General features: G+C 40.9%; 1 protein-coding gene across 1 annotated transcript in view; it reads right to left on the bottom strand.

Annotated features, from left to right (window-relative positions):
• necab2 (N-terminal EF-hand calcium binding protein 2) overlaps window positions 1-26,915 on the bottom strand; it is a 174,418-nt gene that overhangs the window by 60,719 nt on the left and 86,784 nt on the right. The window contains exons 6-8 of the mRNA XM_028586498.1: window positions 20,184-20,320; window positions 19,655-19,779; window positions 596-675 (exon numbers count right to left, since the gene is read on the bottom strand). Of these exons, the coding sequence (XP_028442299.1) occupies window positions 596-675; window positions 19,655-19,779; window positions 20,184-20,320 (342 nt within the window). The remainder of the gene's footprint in view (window positions 1-595; window positions 676-19,654; window positions 19,780-20,183; window positions 20,321-26,915) is intronic.

The raw sequence follows: 26,915 nt of genomic DNA, 5'->3' as shown, positions 1-26,915 counted from the left end.
GCAATAACTGACCGAATATGAATAAGGAATAAGATATATCATGCTTTGGATTAGGGCTGCTCGATTATGGAAAAAAATATAATCACGATTATTTTGGTCAATATTGAAATCACGATAATTTAACACGATTAGCTGACTTTTGGAAAGATGTTGCAATTATTGAACTTAAAAAACAGTGGAAAACGTTAAATAAATCAACAGTAAAAAAAACAAACAACTGTGAAATTTGCCTTAATACTTTTCCTATTTTTTTTTTTTTTATTTTTTTTTCATTCAGAACAAAAGAGAAAAAATAAGAGTTTACTTCCAAAACATAATGAGCTAAATAATTGTTTTTCTCGATTATTCTGTTTTTGTGATCATTGGGAGCCGGAATCATAATCACGATAAAATTTCGATTAATTGCACAACCCTACTTTGGATACAAAGACATCACTCTGAATCAAACCGTTGTTGGTTTAGGTCTTTTCATGGGATATTTGTTGACAGGAAAAATATTGAATATGCAAAAAATGCAATATCTTCATCAATGACCGAAACAAGTTTACGTACGTGTGTGTGTGTGTGTGTGTGTGTGTGTGTCTGTATTTCTTACCTTATTCTCCAGTCGTCCGACGAGTTCCGCCAGGCGGTTGATCTGAGCGTCCAGACCTTCTTTCCTCACCTCTACTGCACCTGCAACACACAAACATAAACAGTCTAAATACACCGAATACACTGAATAAATGAATACCAAAATACATTAACTTGCATCGCTACTTTTTGGGTTGGGACTAGATTAGTCTCGCTTTGCCACACCCTCCTCCAAAGCACGCTGAAGGAAGGCTACTCCACACAGCATTCGGGGATGGGATGAAAACGTGCTCTGGTTTATTGTCATTTCTTTAAACCAATCACAATCGTCATGGGCGGTGCTAAACTCGGCACAGAGCCGCTGCAATATAGGCGTGCGAGAGAAAACTCAGATTGGACAAGATAGTCTAGCTAGCTGTCTCAATTTATCCTGTAGTGATCTGAGGAGCAGTTAACCATAGTCTTCATAAATCCACCGATTTTAAATTCCAACACAAAGAAAGCGGAAGGAAACGGAAAAGACATGCATCCGGCGGAATTTCCTGGATTAGATCTGATCTGCAGTTGGATTACATTTGTTCAAATATGTATGCCTACACCTGTTGAGGAAACTTTTTAGTTTAGTTAAGAGAGCTTTTAGTGTCAGCGAGGACATTTTAACTGTGGTTTACCGGTCACTCATTGAATCCATACTCACTTTCCATATCTCAGCCTGGTACAAAGCCCTCACCAACCAACACAAAACCAAAAAAACTTGCACAAAAAATAAATCAGACCAACAAGATAATTGGCTCCCCCCAAACCCCCCTTACAGTTCTTATATGTAATACATATAAGAACATAAATATTGTATGTATTAGGGGTGGGGACCACCAGAGGCCTCACGATACTGATGTCACGATACGTTATTATTGCGATTTTAAACATCACCTTTTTTCCAACTTTAAATTCTTTCTCAATTTCAAATTATGTCCCCAAAGGAAAACTTTGTCAACATCTGTTTCATCTAAAAAGATACATTTCTCTGTTTGTTCATCTCACTTCAATTTTATAGCTGCAAAATGGGATTGTCAAGCAGACAAACTGACCAACACATATATAATAATAAGATCGATACAGTATTGCCACGGAAAATATCGCAATACTATGCTGTATCGATTTTTTTCCCCACCCCTAATATGTATTTTATGTCATTTCAGCCTGCCCTGTCAAAGACAAACTTCTGTCACTGGTGACAGACAATAGTTTTTCTTATCTTATCTTATCTAACATGTATTAAAATCAAATTTCCCAAGCCAGACTGCAGGTTGTTACTTCCTCTTGCAATATTTGTATTCATTTTAAACCAGAGAATAAACAACTCATCCATACAGTATGTTATCCTTAATAAGGTAACAGCCTTTGGGGTGGTGCGACAGATGGTGTTATATTGCTCTTATATATTCTGATTTTATGGTTGCAGTTAAAAACACAGCTGCACTGAGCAGGTACTGTACAGTATATTAATAATTATATAACACTGCACAATCATTGCTCTTTTCATGTCTCTCTCTTTTCATTTGCATTGTTTCTTCATGAATATTTCATGTAAAATGGGAGTTCCAAGAGTCGCTGATAAACAGGCAATTATATCTGTTTATCAGAAGGAACCTTGCCTGTTCAAAGAGAGTAAAAAAGAAAAGGGATGGATGGGAAGCCAGCTCCTGTTAAGACTGGGCTCTTTGTCATTAGCTATGGTCTTTAAACAATATTTGACTTTGGCAGAAAATGTTGGGCAAGTCTATTATTTGCATTGCTTATTACTTGGAAATATTTCATTGTCAATGACGGCAAAACATAATGACCTCACATCACCATGTATGTGTGTTAAGACACATTTATCAATAACAGAATTAAGCTCTCTTTGTAACATGTTTAATGTCAAACATATTGGTGCTTCTTGGAGCATTTAATGAACACAACAAAACACTCAAATTATAACGTAGATGTAGAATGATTTCTGTGAAAAAAATATTCAACAATCAATCACAAACTAAGAGTGGTATGTAGGGTTTGTTAGCGTGTTAGCAATCTCAAAATTAAAACCACATTTCCCATAAAACCGGATGCCATAAAACCGGATGTGAAGATTTCTCACCTCGCATCATACTTCCCTTCATGTATTTGTTTTTTGTTTCACTTTGATAAAGAGCTTAAACAGTTTAGAGCTTCTTGTCTTCAATATAATGCTACTGTTTGTTTATGGTGATTATGCAGACTATTAATACTCACAATTAAAGGTACCCTGTGGAGTTTTTTTTTTTACCACTAGTAGAGCTATGGAGCAATATTGTCACTAGTGGGCCCATTGTTTATATTGATGCTCATGCATGCATGGGGAGCGATGCAATTCAAATGCATGGCCTTGGTTTCGTGTTAAACTGCTACACAACCCTTGGTGGCACTAATTTGCTAGGAAATGAACCAAACTATCAACATTTCCAAAACTTTTCAAACATTTTTAGGACGTTTTCCAGATGCTGTTACGATATGTGTCCAGGGAGAGTCCTTTTCCATGCTTCCCATTTATGGCCTTTCTAAGCGACCCAGCAATGCATTCTGCAATGCATTCTGGTTGCGTTGTGTCATGTTTCAAGAGACAGAGCGTTGAGTTGCTCGCTCCTCTTTTGCATAAGATTGAACAACAGGATACTTTATGTACAGCATCAGGGGCGTCAAGCACGCATCGCCGCTTCTCAAAACTCCCGAAAATCATTTAAACTGACCGTTGTTCATTTAAAATGGAGTTGGAGTAATCCAACACATTCTCACTCTCCCATCGTGTAAAATAGGGACGCTTGGCCATGTGCCTTTGGCGTTTGTTTTTCATGCTAAAAGTCTCCTTTAGCGTTGGGACTCTTGACGTCACTTTTGGCGCTCAGGGTCGGGGCGTACTGACATGCGGTACAACAACGGGATAGTTAGGTTCAGGAAAAGATCGTGGGTGGGGTTATAAAAATGTACGTTTCAGTGACACGCAGGACAAGAATGGGATACAAACCCCGGTCTCCTGGGTGAAAGTCCTCTGTTGTTTGACCCAACCACCACCCCAACCAACCTCCTTACGCTGCATTACGTTCTTTCATATTATTCACTACCCTTGTCGCTCTTAATACTATGTAGTCTTAAAGCACCTCGGTTGCGCTGCCGCTCTGCCTGGTACGTTCCATACAGACGCTGAAGGGTGATTTTTGCGTCTGACGCTGAGAGCCACTGCCCAAGCATCCGTATTTTACGAGTTGGGAGTGAGAACAAGTTGATTAATTGGACAAGGAATACTTTTTAAATATACAAAAGAGAGGTTTCCTTAATAATAAAAAATCAATGTTTGTCTAAATAGCAATAATAACCAATAGATGCTAATATTTTTAAGCACTGGCGGCATGGGCCACTAAGCCCCTTATTATGTTGGCAAAAGTACATTTTTGGTGGCCCAAATGTAATTTTTTTTCGCCCCCTTCCCCTTCATGCCTCTGGCTTTTTACACTGGATATGTAAAAGAGCTGTTCACTAAAACAAGATAAATGTGCCTGTACACCGCTTACTTTTACAAAGCTATTCAACTACGCTGTTCAGGGGGACACATTTTCCGAAGGCTGATCTGAGTGAATAGAAAGCAGACATCACCGGCACGGTCCGATGGCGTCATTTATGTGCATATTAAGTAGCCATTTGGATTAACCGCTCAGGCGGAGAGGCTGGTTTGTCTCCGGCAGTAGCTCTGTTTACAAGAATTTGTCAAAATTTCAAGATTTGTAGCAAACTAACTAACAGTTAGACTATACACCAACTTTACCGACTACACGACCAGCTTTCGTTTTAGCCTGTTAGTAAAACATTGCTATTTGCAGAGTAGCATGCTGCAGTTGTTTAAAATTACAGGCCCGTAGACAGGGGGGGTTCGGGTGGTTCGAAAGACACACACGCTAGTTACATTGATTACTTGAGTCCATCGAGCGAGGATTTTTAGTATCAAATAATTTGTGTTACTCAAGGAATCGTTTCAGCCCTACTATTGATGTTAAAATGCTTCACATTGCATCTTTAATTTAACTCCCAAAGTGAAACTGGCAGTGCATTTGCTTTTGTTCTTCACTTTCTTTGTTGATGCTTATTTGTGTGTGTTGGTACGACCAAACTGTAAAATCAAGCTAAAGAACACTGAGAAAACGTGTTGTTTCCCTCTCAAACACGCCTCTCTCTTCACCTTCTTGTCCCCTTGATTTTTCTCTCCTCCCTTGGTTGCTTCCTCTTATCCTCCCTCTGTCTTCTTCCTCCCCCCTTCTCCTCCACTCTCTCCATTGTCCTCTTTCCATCCCCCGATTGCCTCCTCACAGTTAATTGGAGAGTTGGCTGCCCCCTCTTCATTAAAAGCTTTAACAGTCAGTCAATTAGGAGCAACCTCTCCACACACACACACACACACACACACACACACACACACACACACACACACACAATCATCAACAAAACCATAGTGTGTAACCATAGAGACAGTTGGAGATAAAAGCCCAGTGGTCATTTCAATGGACTTAGAAAATAAGTGTCTCAGTCAATTATAGAAGTGTTTGAGAAATTACAGCCTCTGAATGTAGCAGTGGGGTGAGGGAAGGGGGGGTCTCTATTGACTTTCCACTCAATTAAACCTGATTTGAGTTATTTCACATTCACCTCATTTAACTTTCCTTTCTGTGTCAGCCGGTATTTAAACGTGTTCACATGAATAATGAAAAGGGTCCGCTGTCGTTACACTTTCTCTCAAATGAAGTGACTCGCAAATGTTTGTTCTGCCTCGTTCACTTCTGTTCTTTTATTGGATATAATTTACACAAGTCACCCCACAATGACGATTTTACGAAAAAGTAAGGGGGCTGATGTCGGCATGGTGTATTTATTTAGTACTATAGTACTATGAGTACTATGTCTCCCTTTCACACCAGATACAAGAGTTTGCATTCCGTCACAACAATTAATGTTGAGCATAATATAACTTATTTGTCATTATAACAGAAACTCTCTTCCACTGTCCTTCTTTTGACAGTGTTTCCCACAAGAAATTTGGTGAGGCTGCTTTCTGTGTTTAATACCCCTCAATTTTCGGGCTGTTTTTTGGCAGTTTGCAGATTATCTGTATCAGCGTTTTATCAGTGATAAAGTTAATTCGTTAAAAGTGCGCTACTTTGGCTCGGCTACAGCTCTGTGTTGGAGTTTGTAACAGTCCAAAATCTTAATTTTGACCAAAGATTTAAATTTTCACTGTAAATGCATATCAGTTCCAAATATTGGTTATCGGTTTCATTAACTACTAAGAATCGGTATCGGCCTTGAAAAACCAATATCGTCGATCCCTACTTACAACTTGCTTGGAGATTTATCGGTTCCATAGACTCCACTATATTCTGCTTTGCCACTGAATGCCATGCAACGCTCAAAACCAAAAAATGAGAGATTCAATCTGGATGCAAAGCCAGACACAGATTAATGCAGAGGTGTAGCTAAGTGGGAAAACCTCAGCAGAGGACAAAAACAAGACAAATGGAGATTTGCTAACATTGTATCAGTCATTAGTAGATAGCTGAATTATGCTGCCCACAGATTAGTTGTCAATCAAACAGTGTAGCTCGTGATGTGTTCATCCTTGGTATCCTTGATTTTCTCTTGAAATGACTGACATACTAACTAATACTAACTAGCAAATGTTTTTATTTGTTTATTATTTATCATCAGATTTGAGTTTGACAGCTAGTGATTAGGATGCCAAATATTTAAGCTGAACAAGTTGAATTAAACAAAACAGAAGCAAGCCAACATTTACTGTGTGCACATTACCAAACTGAGCGCTTTTCCTCATCCACTCCCACCCACTCAAAGACCATCTGAAGCTTTATCAAAACTGAAGACTTCCTGCCATGGATACAGAACATTTGATATTTCATGCTGATAATACAATACTCAGCTTGAAAATCTATGTCTTTAACGACAAACAGTATATAATATATTGTTGGGAGTAACTACCAGCTAGTGTTTTTCACATCTGTCTCAGCAGACTGGAAAACATAGGGTTAGGCCCCTTCCCTAACCCTTACCCTAACCCTTCTTTCTTGTTGGAATTCTAAACTCCGGTCAATTTATGAGTACTATGGTTAACTTCTCCTCGGATCTCTGCGGGGGAAAATCGAGACAGCTAGCTAGACTATCTGTCCAAACTGAGTTTTCTGTTGCACGACTAAAATAACCTTTGAACGAACACGTTCCACCAAAACAAGTTCCTTCCCGAGGCTATTTTGCAGCGGCACCGTGGCTCCGCTCGGCGCTTAGCATCGCCAAAGACGATTGTGATTGTTTTAAAGAAAAGCCAATAAACCAGAGCACATTTTCTCCCATCCCGGAATGCTGTGTGGACTCGGGTGTGGCAATGCGAGACTAGGCAAAGCTTGACAAGTGAAACATTTACCGAACGGTCAATTAGTGCTCACAGGGAAAAAGGTGTGTGAAACATAAAATGGAACATGAATTATGTCAAAGAATCTACATCCATGTTTCCCACAATGGAGAACAAACACATTTCTAGTCACACACACACACACACCCACACACACACACACACACACACACATATTGTGGCCTGTGCCTGCGAGAAAGCACTGAACGATAAACTGCAGTACATTTACAATTAAAACTCTTCAGTAAAGTGTCAGATGCACTTAGAGGCGATGTGCACTGAAGCGTTTGCTGCTCGGCGTAAAGGTGGTGATGGATATTTTTAGCACTCTTATTCTTCCCATCCCCCTCTCTTACTCTTTTCCTCGCTCTTTGTTTCCTACCCCAGTCGTCTCCCACTCACGGCTTTGTCTTTTTTTCTGCTCCTTTCCGGATCTCATTACTCCAGTTCTGAGATCACCTCACTGGCTTCCAGTGAACAAGAGAATCGAGTTTAACATTCTGTTGCTCGTTTCTAAAGCTCTGGATGGGCTAGGACCAAAATATATCTCACTATAATCCTTCAAAGGCACAAACCTACCAGACACCTCAGGTCTGCAAACGCTGGGCTGCTTGCAGTTGCCTTTATAAGAAACGAAACATGGAGATGCAGCTTTTTTTTGTTTTTATGCTCTTCATGCCAGGAACAAACTCCCAGAATACCTGAGAGTCGGTCACAGTCACTTTTAAGTCGGGTCCTAAAATATTTCTGTTCTCTGGAGCTTTCTTTATAAATAAGACCTGTCCAGTCTTATTTATCAATTTGACTTTTATCTTCTTTTATTGTCTTTTATATGTGATCCTGTAATTTCACTCGTTTTTACCATTTATGTGTCTCTTTATATTTTATTGTTGTTAAAGTGTAATCTGTTTTTTCTTTATTTTTTTCTGTGAAGCATTTTGAATTGCTCTAGTGCAGAGGTGTCAAACTCAGTTTCACTAAGGGCCACACTGGAGGGCCAGACATGTTAAGTTTATTGACATGCATTAATTTAAAAAAAAAAATATCTTTGACTGTATTGTTGCTTGTCTCGTATAGTCTTCTAACTTACAGTTTAGTCCAAATTAAGCCCTAAAAAATATTTCTTAGCCATTATGGAGTTTAACGAACGAATCAAAACAATGATTACATTTTTAAAAGCCGACTCACAGCGACCCGTCTCACAGCGTCATGTGCAAACTCTCTGGTTCTGTGGGAATTTCAGAGTCTCAAAGTCGGCAACTCTGCCAAATTCGGCTTTGAATGTCGCGTAATTGCAGTTTGAAAAGCAGTTTGCTGCCGGAGGCCTGGAGTTCGACACATATGGTTTAGTGCAGGGGTCGGCTACCTTAGGCACGCATGCCATTACCGCGTGCATGCTGTACCTTAACCAATGGCACGCTGGCAATATGTGTACAAGAGAGTTATTGATGTGTTAAAATCATGGTTGAAATGCTGAAGCACTCTCTCATCCGCATACCAAATTACAACGTTCACAGTTGCGCGACGGTAGTTTGATTGACTTGTATCCCCACCATAGACTGTATAAAAACTATCCCCATCCGCATGCAGCAAAGACCCACCCTACTCTGCCTCTGCTCTGATTGGCTAGGAGGCTAATAGTAACGCTGCTGGGTTCAGTAGCGGTATGTCGGCAATCGCAGGCCCGCTAGCTAAGAAAGCTAAAGTTAATGTTCGGGCATTCCGGCCCTCATGGACAGAAGAGTGGGGTTTTGTGTTTCAGAAGGACCATGCTGTGTGCACCTTATGTCTTGAACATGTTGTTGTTGCTGAACACCGAGTGTTAAACGCCATTTTGAGACCAAACATGAGAAAACTTTCAAGGATGCGGCAGACAAGGCTGAATCTATCAATTGCCATGTCCAGGTATGGGAAGCACGCTGGAAACCGCCACAAGGCATGACCACGGAACTTGCATCTTCACCTGCTGGATATCTGTACCAGAGAAGTTTTGCTGTCTCAGGAACGTGAGACAGATAAACTTCAGGTCTTCGGATCAACATATCTCTGACTGGGAACGATACAAAGAGGATTACCAATGACCACTGGGGCAGATGAACTAACGCTAGTCTCATTACTGTAAGTAGGCTACAATAAAACCTTTGTGAGTAAAATTCCAATACTTATCAATGCACTCACCTGTATAGACAGGCATAAACATGTAGAAAGGGATATTTCAATCTGCCCTGTCTGCTCAGTCCACTCTTGTCCACCGAGCAGCTTTATGCAAACACAGCTCTACTCTGTAAATAGTGAATTTTTACTAACAAGCTAAAACAAAAGCTGTCGGTTTGTAGTCTAACTGTTTATCTTAGTTTGCTGGGAATCTTGAAATTTGAACACATTTTTATAAACTTAACTGCTGGCTAAACCAACCATCCTCTCCGCTGGAGCGGTAAATCTATGGATGTATTAAGACCAGAACTGATGCATGTGGCTACTTAATATGCACGTGAATGACGCGATCGTTATGTTCGCGTTCTTCATTCTTGATGATGATGCTGGCTGTGTTATTTCGCAACAGCATCGTTTCACTGCAAATGAGGCATACAGGACTTATTATATACTGCTTATCAGTTCATTCATTATTAAAGCTGGGCTTTTCCACGTCAACCTTTCGCTAAATTTTTAACAGCCGTTTCTTTCTGCAAGCATTTTCCACCAATCAGGACGCTGCATACTACAACCATGTTTCCGTAATCATAATAATAATATACAATAATAATAATTACAATGTCCTGATTATGGGAAATAAATGTTATCAAATGTTGCTCTGGAATAAAATTACAGATTCCCTGGATATTAAATTTTGATGTGATGTCATAAACGTAATGTTGACATGGCACACTAATAAACAAGAAATTTGAAAAGGGCACTTCATACCAAAAAGGTTATATCATAAATAGCCTTGTCTTGCAGAGGGGAGCTCTCTGTCCGTCTTACTGCAGAGACTCTGATCAATTCACAGCGAAGCAAACCTCACACACATCCTGTACATCTCTGAATGCTGTTATGACATGAGAAGGGGAAATAAGAAAACGTCAAGGCAACGTCATGTGACATAAGTGGAGGAGAACAATATGGGATGAAGAAACGACTCAGGAGCGCAAGAGTAATTTGAACATATTGGAAGAGGCTGGGCAGCAGGACAGGGAGAGGGGGAGTCATTAATCAATCCACTCGTCCCGGCTCGAGACAAAGCGCAGGTGACATCCCTGTGCTCCGCTGTCAGAGCTGCTTTACAGCCTACAGAATTGAAGAGACGGAAAACTGAGAGACGAGAAAAAAGGTGATTGGGGGTAAAATAGCACGAGATCGTCAAAATACACAAAAGGGTCCTGCTTTCGCATCGTTGCCTTGTTTTGGAATCAGGATGTTTTAAAGTAATTGACCAGGTGTTGCATCCGAAATCGCATACTCTGCACTACATACTCAATATGTATACTATCGTTCAACATACTTTTGTGTTAATAAACAGTAGTGTGTATCTTTTCGGACGTACTAAGCTGTCATTTTCAACGTCACTTCCTGAGAGCCTCCTTGTCGTTAAAGACGCGTAACCATGGTAGCCGACCTCTGCTCTAGCGGCATCGCCAGATAATGCTTAACCCGTGTGTTATCTCCCTTTGGACCATGAACTTGCTCTCTGGCTATAATTCAATATTACTAAATGTCTTCATCAGAACATGGAGGCTGCACAATGACCGGAAACACTCCGGTTCCAATTCCCAAACCAGCCGGGAAACGCTGCAATCAAGCAGTGCTTTATCCTTCAGCAGCAGCTACTGTCCACTGATTCTGATGGTGAATAGCTGTACATGTGTCATGTGACCACTTGTGCTGAAATCACTTAGCAGCATAACGATTTCTAAGCCTGTGTCTGCAGTATGTAGCTCAGAGGCCTTTCTTGATATGTTGTAATGGAGCTGGGCGATATGGAGAAAATCAAATATCATGATATTTTTGACCAAATACCTAGATGTCGATATTGCAGCGATATTGTAGGGCTGACTATTGGTACTTTCACAAAATATTTGAGCGTTTTGATAAATAATCACCAATAATGTGGCTATATAATGTGTGTAAAGGCAAATAATAGAACAGCTAGCAAAGTCTGGTAAGTTCAGAAAATGACATCAATTTACGGTAACGCAGCCTTTAAAACCAGAAAAATACAACACTGTCTCATACACTCAACAAAATTATAAACTTTTGTTTTTGCCCCCATTTTTTATGAGCTGAACTCAAAGATCTAAGACTTTTTCTATGTACACAAAATAACTTTCTCTCAAATATTGTTCACAAATCTGTCTAAATCTGTGTTAGTGAGCACTTCTCCTTTGCCAAGAAAATCCATCCACCTCACAGGTGTGGCATAACAAGATGCTGATTAGAGAACATGATTATTGCACAGGTGTGCCTTAGGGTGGCTCAAAACTGCTGTGTGATAAACCTGCACATTTTAGAGAGGCCTGCGACTTTTTTTTTTTTTCTGACTGGTTTTCGGACCCCCCCGACCCTCTCAATACAGTAAAACTACACACATTTTAGAGAGGCCTGCGACTTTTTTTGGCCTGCCAATATCCAGGAACTTCTTTTTTTCTTTTTTACTGACTGGTTTTCGGACCCCCCCGGACTCCACCAATACAGTAAAACTGCACATTTTAGAGTGGCCTTTTATTGTGCCCAGCATAAGGCACACCTTTGCAATAATCATGTTCTCTAATCAGCATTTTGATATGTCACACCTGTGAGGTGGATGGATTTTCTCAGCAAAGGAGAAGTGCTCACTAACAGATTTATTTGAGAGAAATAGTTCTTTTGTGTACATAGAAAAAGTCTTAGATCTTTGAGTTCAGCTCATAAAAAGTTTATAATTTTGTTGAGAGTATATCTATCAACCCGTTCTCACTCTGAACTCGTATACGGATGCTTGGGCAGTGGCTGTCAGTGTCACATACGACGCAAAAAGCACCCTTCAGAGTGTGTATGGAACACACCGGGCAGAGCAGCAGCTCCTCAACGCTTTATACCGGCTTCACACTGCCTAATGCTCTTCTTTTCCTGAAACCCAACTGTCTCGTTCTTCTTTTCCTGAAACCCAACTGTCCCATTCTTGTCCCACGTGTCACGGAAACGTACCTTTTATAAGCCCACCCACGCTCTTTTCCTTAACCCAACTGCGTCAAAAGTGACGCCAATAGTCCCGACCAAGCGCGTTTAGATAAAGCGCGTTTAGATATGACGCTAAAGGAGACTTTTAGCGTCAATAACAACGCCAAAGGCACCTGACCAAGCATCCGTATTTCACGCAAATGTGAGTGAGAATGTGTTGCATCTACCAATGTCGATATAATAAAGATATATTGCCCAGCCTTATGCTGTAAGCTCATATGTATCCCGGGATACACACCCCGACAGGTGACAGATGTTTGGACTCTGAAAAAGGAAGAACTGAAAATCCTGTCAGATTGAGCTGTCATCTTTGAACGCCTCAACCAACATGAATCTATTTTTCTTCTATGCAGCACTGGATCTGAAGCAAATAGTGAAACTTTTCAATTGCTGCAGATCAGACCCGTGTACTGTATATCACTGACACAAAACTCTGAAAAGTCACAGTATGTTTAAACCTGTCGTTTCTGCACTTTGAGGCCCGAGAACAGAAAAAAAAGAGAAGAAGAAGAAAGCTGGTGTGCAATAATTCTATTTTTGTGCAGAGTATGCTGCAAAAAGGTTATGGGATGAAATGTATACATAACCTACAATCATTTCTTTATAATGAGACTTATTTTCAATGCTCAGCACAAACAGAGTGCTATCCTCATTAAAGAAGATGTTTGCGTTGAGCCACATGTATCACCTGTATACAGTATCTACAATTGGATGGCAGAAAAAAGTCTAATACGGAAGCTCTTCTTCAGTGTCATGCACTGTTTTGGTTAAACTCTTCTGAAATTCTATGTCTTGAAATTGATAGAAGATTTATTTCTTTTTTTTAAGAATAATTTATAATATGCACTTTGAGCAGGGCTTTGAACAGAAGAATTAAAGCAGGCAAATTCATTCTCTTCATTAATTAGGATGCTGCACTGGTTCACCACAAAGCTCTCTAGTCTTGCTCATACCATCTCTATCAACACATCTGTATCCAGGTCAGGGTTAAGTGCTATATCCTGGAGTGACTCATTTAAAGGTGATAGTACTCAACTAAAAAGAAATTATTTCTTATTTTATGCGTTCCCAAGAACAGGTTAATCAATAATTTAGCAGAAAACTGCTTGAAGGTACAAAGCAGCCAACAAAGACTCTGATCTGTGCAGGACACACAGGACAAGATATGTAATCTGCACCTCTAAGAACGCGGTTTAAAAACCATCAGGCACTTCTGCCAAGGCTAGCTTTGTTTGTTTTTTCAACCTGGACCCTATTTTCCTATGTTTTTGTGTAATCGATGGAAACAACAATCTTTTAAATTGGTCCAGTATTAAGCAAGACCGCTGCAGTCGGCAGCCGTGATACAAGTTACAATGTAAGATAATGGGCAATTTCACACCGTCAATTTCTGTCCAGTAAAAGTGCTTGTTTTACCACGGACATCCTAAGATTATTATATGAAGAATTATACAAAGGATTCCTACAGAGATAGACCTTTTTGTTAAAAAGTAAGATCCTTTTTGTTTAACATGAAACAGCCCTGACAACAGCGCTATCGCTATCTGGTTTAGTTAAAATAAACCCTTAATTTACCCATTTACATGTGGAAATATGCTGTCTCTATACATGTTAAAAGTATGTGTTTATTTACATTGAGTCTGGGGGGTTTAAAGATAGCGATTTCAAAACTGTTTAATTTTAAAAAATTATCTTACTTTTCTATCTCTGTAGGGATCCTTTCCATTATGGCGTCAGATACTTACAATAATAATATGAGCATGTCAGTAACAAAACAGCACTTTTAGTGGACATAAATTGACGATGCACATTTGCCCTATAGGATTACATTGCAGACCGGTTCGGGGCTGCCGGTCACAGCGTTCTTGCTCAGTACTGGACCAACTTCAAAGAGTTTTGTTCAGTTTGATCAGTTACTTAGACACAGAAATTAGCTTCTGATGAAATAGTTCAACATTAAGTCAAATGAATGTCATAGATACCACTCCCCTGGACCATATACAGACCATGTGAAGCTACAACCAGCAGCCATTCGGCTCAGCACAAAACCTGGAAACAGTACAGTGCACAGCGTGTGTCATCGGTCGTATGATACACACAGTATTTTTAGAGATATAGGATGAAGAGCATACTCTTCTTTGGCAGCGTGCTGCCAGATTCAAAGCTGTGTGAGAATAAAAAGCCATCACTGCCATGCTCCATCCAATCTGACAGCAAAGTCAGAATCTGTGTGTGTGTGCCTCATCCATGAAACAAAAGGATTTATAGAAGCCAAGGTAACTGTTAGAAACACCCTCCTCGCTTAACTGCATTAGTGAGCCCATAAATCACAAAATACCATCAAGGCAACCAACTCCTGTAAACCTAATTTGTGCTTTAAGTTCAAGCCTGCGCTAAAATGGAGTGCGTCACACACAGCTGGCCTTGGTATACATTATGTGTATGCTGTAACAGTGAGCATTTCTACGTTTTATGTAGCCAGTTGAAGGAAATGCTGCAGCTTTCTGTGTCACAGGTGAGGTGTGAGGGCCAAATGTGACACTTTATTAAAACACAGACGATCAATCTCTGCTGTAATGATCACTCACTAAATCAATAATGGCTTTGACAACAGCTCTATTTTTTACTCCATCACACTCAGTCATGTAATAAATAGTCTCGCATTGCCAGACCTTCCTCCGCAGCGCTGTGGAGGAAGGTCTGGCAATGCGAGATATACATTACATTAGATATACACAGGTATACAGTCCACACAACATTCCGGGATGGGAGAGAAACGTGCTCTGGTTTATTGGCATTTCTTTAAACCAATCGCAATCGTCTTGGGCGGTGCTAAGCGCCGAGCAGAGCCACGGTGCCTCTGCAAAATAGCCTCGGGAAGGAACTTGTTTTGTGGAACGTGTACGTTCAAAGGTTGTTTTAGTCGTGCAACAGAAAACTCAGATTGGACAGATAGTCTAGCTAGCTGTCTGGATTTACACTTCAGAGATCTGAGGAGCAGTTAACCATAGTCCTCGTAAATCCACCGGAGTTTAAAATTCCAACACAAAGAAAGCGCATCGCGGTATCGGACATCCGGCCAAAAAGAGTAACATCTGGCCAAAGCAATCCCAGAAGTGGAACGTCTTGGATTTAGACTATGTAATCACAGAAGCACCGGCAGATTTTTCCATTTATAAATGGACATTTTTAGATGTTTTCTGATTTGGGTTTGAGGGTATGTTCGCGTGCTGCATGTTTTTCAGTGCAGAAAATATTATTAGTTAAACTACATAGCATTTTCACGTTAAAAAATCATTACCAAGTTAGATTTGAGATATTATTGTAAATATATATAAGATTTTGTAAAAAAGTATGCTGAATAAGTTTACAGCACAAACAATAAGTTGTTTTCCGGTACAGATTAACAAAGAGCACAATGCCTATAGAGACAAGAGACAGCAGCTTGAGTTGAGTTTAGATAACAAAAGTTGACCATCATGCAGCGAGGACAGCGAGGGACACGAAAGACACGTTTCCTGGTTGAAAGTCTTGTGTTTCCACCGGGAAACAAACTCCGCTAACCTGTTCCAAAGCCCAAAGTGTTTTACAACCCACCCAGACACCCTGACCTCCTCCTTACACGGACCATAACGGTCTTACGCAGCAGTAGTGGTGCAAACAGCAATAAATACGTGGAATACATACGAATTACAGTGCTTTACTTTTCGTAGCTATGCGTATGAATGGTTCATGAGACGACTTGAGTCTCGTCCTCAAGACTTCCGACTCAACTCAAACTCGAGTTGCGGGACTCGTGAACAATCTTTATTTTTAGGAATTCCCCTCCCCGCGTAACCCATAACCTCTATAAGTAGCACGTAACGTATCTGCTGCGCACAGCCACGCGTGAGAGAGGACAGCAAACGTGTCGACCTCACCGGCAGCTAATGCCGCCCCCAAACATTCAAATTAGGTTAAATTGGCATGTTGTGTAAAAATGTTAATGAGCCCTTTAAAGGTACCCTATGGTGTGTTTGACCACTAGAAGTGCGATAGAGCTACTAATAGTTATTACAAGTTGGTCCCCATTTTGTTTGTATCCTGAATGCCCAAGAACCAAAGATGAATGATCACGTGGACGCTGGTTTACACTTTTCCACTGATGGGCAGTTTGTGCCAATAAACGTGGCAATGCACCAACAAAGGTATTGAAGAAGAACACAGATCTGATCACTGAACTAGTAAACATGAATGTCAACAATTCAGATTTTAAAATGCTGTACAATTTAGCATTGAAATGCATTCAACATGCTTGTTAAAGATCAAGGAAACACAGCGTTTTTGTGAGACACAACTTTGTTTAACTACTAAATATGTTCATTATTTGGGGCAAACGGCTTCTACTACAGTATACTATCTAGTGTATGCAGCTGTTCTAAACAATCTGTTGGCCAGTGCTATACAGTACAGATGGAAGATGTAGAACAGATTCATATCTGTGGCATTTAGGCTAGCTGCCTGTCCCCTGAACACGCTGTAAAATAACGCGGTCTCTGTAGACAGCCCAGGCTCCACAAAAACGGCAACAAAAACAAACTGCACCAACCTGCACCACCAAACATGACAAACATCCAGCCAATAACCAACAAGAAGGATTTGTTGGTGGGGGTCGAGGGGTTAGTGCGTGGAAGGGGACGGGATGAGGAGGGAGGGGTGAGCTACCCTCCGTTTTGTTTGACAATAGAGCACCTTTAAGTTGTTCCACTTGTCTAACCCTGCAGTCCATGGACAAAATGACACGCTGACTCTGTAACAACAGAACATTTACCATCTGAGTAATGATTGATTGTGGTTGCCCTTTGAGGCTTTCCTCTACCTACGCCTTTGACTCAACTGTATTGTTTTGTTTGACTCTCCGTCTGTGAAGTTTGAGTTGTGATAAAGTGATGCCATATCTCCACAACTTTTGAAGTGTTTCTTCAGCGAGCAATTTGTTTGAGTGGGTGCAAAGTGTTGAGGCGAGCGAGCATGCGCTGCAGTGTTAACTACCAGCTGGGGAAGGAAGAGAGAGAGAAAGGGGGTGACTGGAACAGAGAGGCACACAGTCACAATCTACCACACAATTCACAAACATGGCAAGCCTATCCCCACAGCGTTGGGAAAGGCTATACGTCTGACTGACTCCTCCCCCACTCCTCTGGTGCTGTGCGCTCTGCTTGTGTGCGGGAGTGACTTTACGGGGGTGCTCTGCAGTCGTGCATAGACATATTTCTGGGAGGGGGGGCATCAAAAAAGTGGGCAAATCAGTCAGAAGATAAGGAAGAAAAGAGAGATGAAGGAGGAATGGTAAATATACAATCACAGAACCAGTCAATGTATTATTCCAAGCAATGTTTTTGGGATAAGATATAAAAAATGAAGTTGTTATCTTTCATAGATAATATTTTAAGGTCTGTTGTGTAGGACTAGATGTTAATATCCCTCAATTATTCGTACTTGAGGCACCAATGGGATGGTCAATCCATCTAGGGCTGTAGCGATACACTAATCTCACGATACGATACACGATATTCAGCTCACGATACAATATATATCACGATTTTCAGCCAACGATACGATTCGATATATTTCGATACACTTACATAATTTTCTGAAAGATTTAAAGGGGACAGAGTGATTTTGGTGACATCTTGTGAGTGTTCCATTTACTTGGATTTAATTAATTGAACTGAAAACATCAATTACACAATATATGTCTCTGACTGTGCAGAGAGTCTACAGCAGGGATCATCAACTACATTTTTTTCAGAATTTTTCTAAGCACTCTGGCAGCCGGACTTTCAAATAAAGAAAATAAAATGAATTTATACCTAATACGCCTATTCTTGTTCGAAATTTTCACTTTCTTACTGAATTAATGCTACTATTTTTTAACATGTATTAGTGTGAGAAAACTCCTAAAAAACATGGAAACTCCCTAATGATAACTGGCTCTTTAACTAGAAAAAGATCTCAGACTAGGAGGTAGTTCACTGAGGAGTGATGGTTAAAGTCTGTGATTATGGAAACATTATTGTAGTATGCAGCATCCTGATTGGTGGAAAATGCTTGCAGAAAGAAAGGCTGTTGTCAGGTAAACATGTCACTGTCAAAGAGGCTGAAGGGAAAAGTTGAAGTGGAAAAGCCAAAAGCCCAGCTTTAATGATGAATGGACTGATAAGCAGGCTATGCACTCGTCATGTATGCCTCATTTGCAATGAAACGATGTTGTTGCAAAATAATACAACCAGCATCATCATAATCACTGAACATAACGATCGCGTCATTCACGTGCATATTAAGTAGCTCCAGATTGTCCGCTCTAGCGGAGGGTTTGGTTTGTTCAGCCAGCAGTGAGGTTTACAAGAATTTGTCAAAATTTCCAGATTCCCGGCAACCTAAAACAGTTAGACTACAAACCGACAGCTTTTGTTTTAGCTTGTTTGTAAAAATTCACTATTTGCAGAGTAGAGCTGTGTTTGCGTAAAACAGCGCGGTGGACTGAGCAGATTGAAATATCGCCTTCTACATGTTGATGCCGGTCTACACAGGTGAGTGCATTGATAAGTATTGACTTTCTACTCACGAAGGTTTAATTGTAGCCTATTTACAGAAAAGAGACCAGCGTGAGTTCATCTGCCCCAGCCGCCGATGGTAACTCTGTATCGTTCCCAGTCAGGTGCTGCGTGTTTTAACCTTTAACGCACACACACATCTCGGCTATTACTGTGTGTGTGTTTTAACGCACACACATCTCGGCTCTTGCTGTGTGTGTGTGTTTTAACGCACACACATCTCGGCTCAGCCGTGTGTGTGGAGCTTGGGCATCGCTGTAGGCTACAGAATCCCGGCATGTGAATAGAGATGTAAATACAGGGGGCTGGGTTTTTGCTCTAAATGATTGAAATGATAAATAACAGAACGCATTTTTTCCTCTTTACATTTTGTGAATTCATGATTATTCTGCGGGCCAGACTAAAAGCTTTGGCGGCGGGCCGCCAGTTGACGTTGGCTGCTCTACAGCGACTCTAGCGGCTGGCTGACCAAATCGCTCTTCCTACAACGTGAACGGGGGTAAACACGGGAGACTTGAATGGAACTTATGTATCAATACTCGCGGCATAAAAATCAATACTTTCTTGGGGGAAAAAATATCGATTTAGATCGCAGAATCAATAAAATTGCTCAGCCTTAATCCCATCGGTATAAAAAATGAAGTTGTTATCTTTCATAGATAATATTTTAATAGTATATTGAGCCCTGTACTGGAAACTGGATTTTCATTTCAGAAATCTGGTCTGTGTGTGTGTGTGTGTGTGTGTGTGTGTGTGTGTGTGTGTGTGTGTGTGTGTGTGAGTTTGTCACCTGAAGCAGTGTTAATGGTCCTGACTGCCTCCCTGGCACTGACTCTGTTGTTTGGGGGATAGTCAGGGACAGTGTTTTCGTTGCGCCTCTCTGACATCCGTGGACTCACCTTGGCAGGTAGATGACTGAAAAACAGAGGGCGGGAGAAGGAAAAAAAAAGAGAATTAGATGATGAGAAAATACAGTAGTGTGGGATTGTGGAGGGGTGAAGAAAAGTGTGTGTGTGTGTGTGTGTGTGTGTGTGTGTGTGTGTGTGTGTGTGTGTGTGTGTGTGTAAGAGAGAGAGCGACTGCCATTTTAACCAGAAAAGATTTGTGATTGAAACACTGCCTAGTTTCCATTATGACCGTTGACAACCTGAGTTTTACACTTAATGCCATGATACATGTGTACGGTCATGAACACACACACACACACACACACACACACACACACACACACACACACACACACACACACACACACACACACGACACAGGCATTCCCAATTTGACACATAACTGACACAGTGACACCCCCATTGGCTCACCGTGATTGGCTGTGCTGCTCGTCAATAGCATCCACGGCACTCTCCACAGAGCTCAGGAGAGACTGGATCTGATTGGCCGATTCCTTCAGCAGGAAACGGGTCACAAACTGCTCCACGTTGGTTCCTCTCTCATAAACCTGGGGAAACAAAAGAGAGAACATCAGTATGATCGTGTATTTCATTTATAAACCTTTAAAAAAAACAAAAAAAAAACTGAGTCATTTGGCCAAAGGTTTCAATACCATGTCACTAAAAAGGCAGTTTATTTAAAAAAAAAAAAAAAAAATGCGATGTGTCTTTTCCTTAATCCTATGTGTTTTACATATCACAGCGTAGCTACGTATGCCTCTCTCCTCACTCTGTTCCCTTCACTCCTCTGAAAAAAATTTTCCAGCACAAATCCTGTTCCAGTTCCTTGCTTGCATCCATTTGATGGTCGACAGGTTTCTCAAGGTGGACAGGCAGTGTGCGAGGAGGAAAAAAATAACAAGTAAAAATAGACTAGTACCTTTCATTCTCTCGGCTGCGGTCTTCCCCAGTTCTCCTTTCCCTCACTCTCTCCTCAATCTCCTCTAATTCTCCCTCTGAGTATATCTCCTTATTCACTGCTCAGACTTTTGCCTGAGCGCTGCCGCTGGGCTCAACTTCCGACCTGCGGCCCTTTGCTGCATCTCATTCCCCCCCTCTCTATCCCCTTCCATGTCTTCAGCTGTCCTGTCAAATAAAGGCCTAAAATGCCAAAAAATAATCTTAAAAAAAACAAAAGAAGAGGACCGTCTGTTGCTGCCAGTCTTTCAGACAGTGTCTTCATCCTAAACACCGGGTAACCGGGGTAACGGCTGAGTGCGTCAGATGTTAAATGTGGTAGATGTGTGGCTGTGATGAGCAACATGCTGTGATAGAGATTGTACGGGTTCAAAACTTTAAGTTTAAAAATAATTTCCCTCCCAAGTCCCAGACAGCAATACGTTTACTCTCTACGGGATTTCCCAAACTGTCCCTGCATCGTGACGGGGACAGCCCTGTGATTTAAGGGGGTGATGGTGATTGGCACAACATTGTCACAGCCTTTAATGCACCCACCTTTAGCTTTCAGCTAAGAACAGGAAACTGTGGCTACAATTGGCACAGGCTCTCCAAAATTAGACAATAGAAGATTGGAAAAAAAGTTGCCCGGTCTGATGAGTCTTCATTTCCGCTGTGATAATCGAATGGTTTCAGATGAATTACACAGTGGTTGATTATGATTGGATAAAGGCCCAACGTGTTATACGCCATAGACTTAGACATTATCGCCAACATTCATTCCTTTCCATAGACCTGTTTTGAACTGTCACAACAGCTGCAATGAAACCTTGAAGGTGTGACGGGGCGCATAGCTGCCATCACGGTAGCGAGGCACTACCTGTCATAATCTCAAAGACTGAGTGAAGAAGTTGCTCGTATATGTTTAGTTGACGAGTCTATATGTTCGGTTTGTTTATTGGTTTCATATAATCTGTCATTCATCGTATTCCCCATATTAATCCTGTAGTTTTGTGCACATTTTTAACATCTAATACTGCGGAGATTTGTTATATGCCTAGGTATATTCATATATACATCATTGTCTATTGTTTACAACCGTACAGATTGTCACAAACATCACTTAAGTCTTTCTTAGCTAAGGTTCATTTAGTGAGTGTAAAAGTATACAGAGTGTAAAATGGTTTGGGCTTACTATGTGCTCTTTATTATAAAGGAAAGTTTGCCGCAATCCTTAGGTTGACATCTTATATACTGTCTATGGTTTAAATGAGGTTAGAACTTCCGGGGTAACAGGAAGCTAATCGTAATTCTTAAGCTTATTAATAATTACAATTATTAGCTTATTAAGATGTCTTATGGCTTTGTCTAAGGATAATGTTAATTATGTAAATGTTTAGCTTTAGAGTTGTCTTTGGCTGTATTAAGCTTTATTTGTCTTTGGCTGCATTAAGCTGTATTTATCTACTCACCTGCGTCACCCCTGTATGTTATATGTTGGTATGTTCCAATTTGAGGGGTAGGCCGCAGCCTATATAGAGTCGCTGTAGTATTTGCTCGGAAACAGAGCTGGAGTATACGTGGAGGTAGTAGGACGCAAGTCTGCTGGATGATCGCCACGTTAAACCTGATTTAAGGTCTATTAGTGAATAGTTGTGTATTTATACTTCCGATTGTTTTGACTCTTAAGTCAATGTTAATTTATTTCCTTGAAAGTGCTGTCTAGTTACTTTTCTTAATTTTGTCAATTTCTTTATTATTATTTTTGCCTGTGGGCCTTAATTGGGTCAACTACAATAAAAGCCCATCATTTGCACATCACCTTTGACTCACCCTGAGTGTTAATACCTGCTCAAGACTACTCTTCGCATCTACCCTCAACAGAAGGGGAATCTATTTAAGACCTGTATATGTATACAGTTTGAAGTTTGTTAAACTGAGCGAGACTTTCTCAAAAAGAGGAACAAAAAAGAGAGATGACATCGTGGCGACGGCATCAAAGAGTCCCTGAGCTGATGCTGACAGCGCGTGGTGAACTGTCAGAGGACTTGGCGGTTTCAGATAAGACTGGAGCTCCTGCTTTAACACTAATGACCTTTTCACTGCCACCTTTTAATTATTCAGGGCTTTGACTGTTTGCTAAAAACACTTCCCTCAGACAGTGACTGTCCAATCATAGCTTAGCAACCGTAACTATAGGCACAGCAGGCTTGTCAAGCTTTGGATTTCTCCTCATGTTGAAACTGTGTGCATGAGGCTGTAGAAAAAAAGATTTTTTTGCATTCAAGAGTTTGGAGACTGGTGCCTTTATTTAAGCCTTTCTAAAATCGAAAACACGAGAAAATTTATAAAGAGTAGATAAAAAACATGGTTTGTCTGCTCTAATGATAACAATTATAGTTAGCCTGTCCTACTAGTAGCCTGGTGTCAGTTCCAATGCAAAGAGTGAGCACAGCATTAACTAACTTACAACAGTTTGTGCAAGTTACACAAAAAAAAAAGCCATGTTTACAACTAGCACATCAACTGTGTAGTTTTTCCCCACTGTAAGATGCTATCTGTCTTGCTCTTTGTTGTTATTTGTTATAGTTATTATTTAGGGAAGTTTAAACTCCAGCAACCCAAGTCAGTGTTACCCAAGATAGCGTTAGGTTTGCCAAAAACAATAGTCCTCATCTTTAAAGTCTTTTCTTTTGTTTCTCTCATTTGATATGAGTCAACACTTACATTTAATTTAACTCATGATGGGAACCTATGTTCCCACAGCCCTATGTTCCCACATTTCTAAGATTTTTTTTCAAAATTAGGCCCTATGTTCCCACAGTTCCCACGTTTCTAAGATTTCTTTTTCCAAAATTAGGTCCTATGTTCCCACATTTCCTTTTTCATAAACTTGTATCAGATTTTATCCTCATAACCCTAACCCCTAACCCTAAAAAAAATTGTGGGGGAGGATAGGGCTTAAATTGAAGGGAACTGCAGGAACACAAGACCTAATTCTGAAAATGTCCTAGAAATGTGGGAACATAGGGCCTCATTTTAAGAACAATCTTAGAAATGTGGGAACATAGGGCTGTGGGAACATAGGGCCTAATTTTCAGTGAAAATGTTTTTCTTAGAAATGTGGGAACATAGGGCTGTGGGACCATTGGGCTGTGGGACCATAGAGTTGACCCCCTCATGATAGGTTGGCTTAATTTGCTAGCTACAGTGGGGGAAATAAGTATTTGACCCCTTGCTGATTTTTCAGGTTTGCCCACTTACAAAGAATGCAAAAATCTACAATTTTAATCATATGTACATTCTAACAGTGAAAGACAGAATCCCAAAGAAAATTCCAGAAAATCACATCATATGAATTTATTAAAATTGATAACCATCTGATGAGGAAAAACAAGTATTTGACCCCCTGGACAAACAGCAAATATTCTGGCTCCTACAAGCCAGTTAGTCTTTCTTTAAGACACAGCCCCAAACCGAACCAATTATCTACATCAAATACACCTGCCTCACCTCGTTACCTGTATAAAAGACACCTGTCAACACCCAAACAACCAACATCCAACATCACCACCATGGGCAAGACCAAAGAGCTTTCTACGGACATCAGGGACAAGATTGTTGATCTGCACAAGGCTGGGATGGGCTACAAGAGAATCGGAAAGCAACTTGGAGAGAAAAGATCAACTGTCGGTGCAGTTATCAGGAAATGGAAGAAGCACCACACCACCGCCAACCTCCCTCGGTCTGGGCCTCCAGACAAGATCTTGCCTCATGGGGTGTCCCTGATCATGCGAACGGTGAGGAATCATCCCAAAACCACAAGGGGGAACTGATGAATCAACTGAAGTCAGCTGGGACCACAGTTACAAAAGAAACAGTTGGTAACACACTACGCCGTCATGGATTGAAATCCTGCAGCGCACGCAAGGTCCCCTGCTCAAGAAGAAACATGTACAGGCCCGCATGAAGATCGCCATTCACCACCTGGACGACTCAGAAGAGGCCTGGAAGAAGGTGATGATGGTCAGATGAGACCAAAATAGAACTTTTTGGCCTCAACTCAACTCGTCGTGTTTGGAGGGCAAAGAACACCGAGTACAACCCAAAGAACACCATCCCCACCGTCAAGCATGGTGGTGGCAACATCATGCTTTGGGGTGCTTTTCAGCCAAGGGGACGGGACAACTCCATCGTATTGAGGGGAGGATGGGCGTGGCCATGTATCGTGGAATTCTGGACCGACATCTCCTTCCCTCAGTGAGAGAGCTGAAGATGGGTCGAGGATGGGTGTTTCAGCACGACAACGACCCTAAGCACACCGCCAAAGCAACAAAAGAGTGGCTGAAGAAGAAGCACATCAAGGTTCTGGAGTGGCCTAGCCAGTCTCCAGACCTGAATCCGATTGAAAATCTTTGGAGGGAGCTTAAAATTTGAGTTGCCAGGCGACAACCTCGGAACCTGAATGATTTGGAGGCTGTCTGCAGGGAGGAGTGGGCCAACATCCCTGCCAAAATGTGCACAAACCTTGTCACCAACTATAAAAACCGTTTGACATCTGTGCTGGCCAATAATGGCTTTTCTACAAAATATTAACATGCTGTTTGTCCAGGGGGTCAAATACTTGTTTTTCCTCATCAGATGGTTATCAATTTTAATAAATTCATATGATGTGATTTTCTGGAATTTTCTTTGGGATTCTGTCTTTCACTGTTAGAATGTACATATGATTAAAATTGTAGATTTTTGCATTCTTTGTAAGTGGGCAAACCTGCAAAATCAGCAAGGGGTCAAATACTTATTTCCCCCACTGTACAAGTGATGAGACAGTGACAAACGTCACTTTCAAACGCCAGACCATAACTGACTACATGTATACTCTGGAGAGAGTCAGTCGACCACGTCTGCTTCACTGTCAGAAGTCCCAGTGCAGTGATTCAGGGAGACAGTTAAGGTTCCAGCGCACTCAGCCATTCTCCGCTCACTCTAATCAAAGACAAACGCTCTTCATATTGACTGCCATTATCACAGTCAATGGCTCTTAAACACGCACATGCGTATGTCCGCCACACAAACACGCATACACTCAAACGTGCAAACACACACACATTTTTGTTGTTGTTGCCATTGTACCCTAGAGGCACTGATGACTCATTGATGACTACCTTGCTGAGATTTAATTACCAAAGTGGGATACACGCATGAACAGAAATATTAAATAGGAATTTTGGCAGTTTTCTTAAAAAGATTATGAGTGTATTATGAGTCCATTATATGCACTTAGTCATTCAATAAGAAAATGCTGGTAGACTCTTGATACAGCATGACATTTATTTGGCATTATAGCATGCTGATATATTTTCTCTGCTGAGTTTTGCAGGTTATGGTTATTAGATGTTACTATAAATTGTTTCTGAAACTGTATTTTTTTCATCTAATGATCATAAATGACCAGTAACAGCAGACAAGACTAACTAAGACTAGTTTTTATTAATGCCTTTGCCCGCTCAGATGGGTTCTGATGGGTCACAGATTTCGGTGTAACACCGGAAAAGCCTGTGTTAGTGTTATTGTATCCAGCCAGGTAAAAGGTAGCAGGAGATTGCTTTACATAGGCCTAATTGTATTTTAATTTTATTTTAGAAGTTATCTGCTGTAGTTATGGCTGCTACTGGGGCAGGACCATCACAGAAAAGAAGGAAATTAAACGAAGAACAACTAAAAGGGAAAGAGAAAGACAACGGAAAAAAGTCACACTCGGTCGGGCTTTCAACAGATGGAGACAATTATGGGATTTTAAATGATTCAAAAAACGTCCCCTAATTCGCCTTCAGGTCTATTTCATTCATAAAATAATTTTACAATACGCGATGTGGTTGTACGTCAGCAGCCAACATTAAATGATGCCCCCCTTCCATTTAGCGCAGACCTTTTCCTTTCAGTCCATGTTTGTGTTGGCCTACCATTTACCAGGGATAAAACTGCTGCCCTTTCGATTGGTAAACGACCGCTCTACCTCTTATATCGAGTTACGCTCCCAAAAAACTTGCCATCAAAATAATTTGAAAAATGCTTAAGGCTACATTGTGTAAGAATTGCTCCCATCTAGCTTTGAGATCATATAACGCAATCAACTCTCTCTCGCCACGCAGTATTGCAACTATGGTAGCCTTCACGCTTCAAAAAGCGAAAGTGTACAAAAGGCCG

The sequence above is a fragment of the Perca flavescens genome, chromosome 8 (genome assembly GCF_004354835.1).
Source record: "Perca flavescens isolate YP-PL-M2 chromosome 8, PFLA_1.0, whole genome shotgun sequence".
NCBI lineage: Eukaryota > Metazoa > Chordata > Actinopteri > Perciformes > Percidae > Perca > Perca flavescens.
Note: the sequence above shows the minus strand (reverse complement) of the source record. Positions and strands in the feature narration are given on the sequence as shown.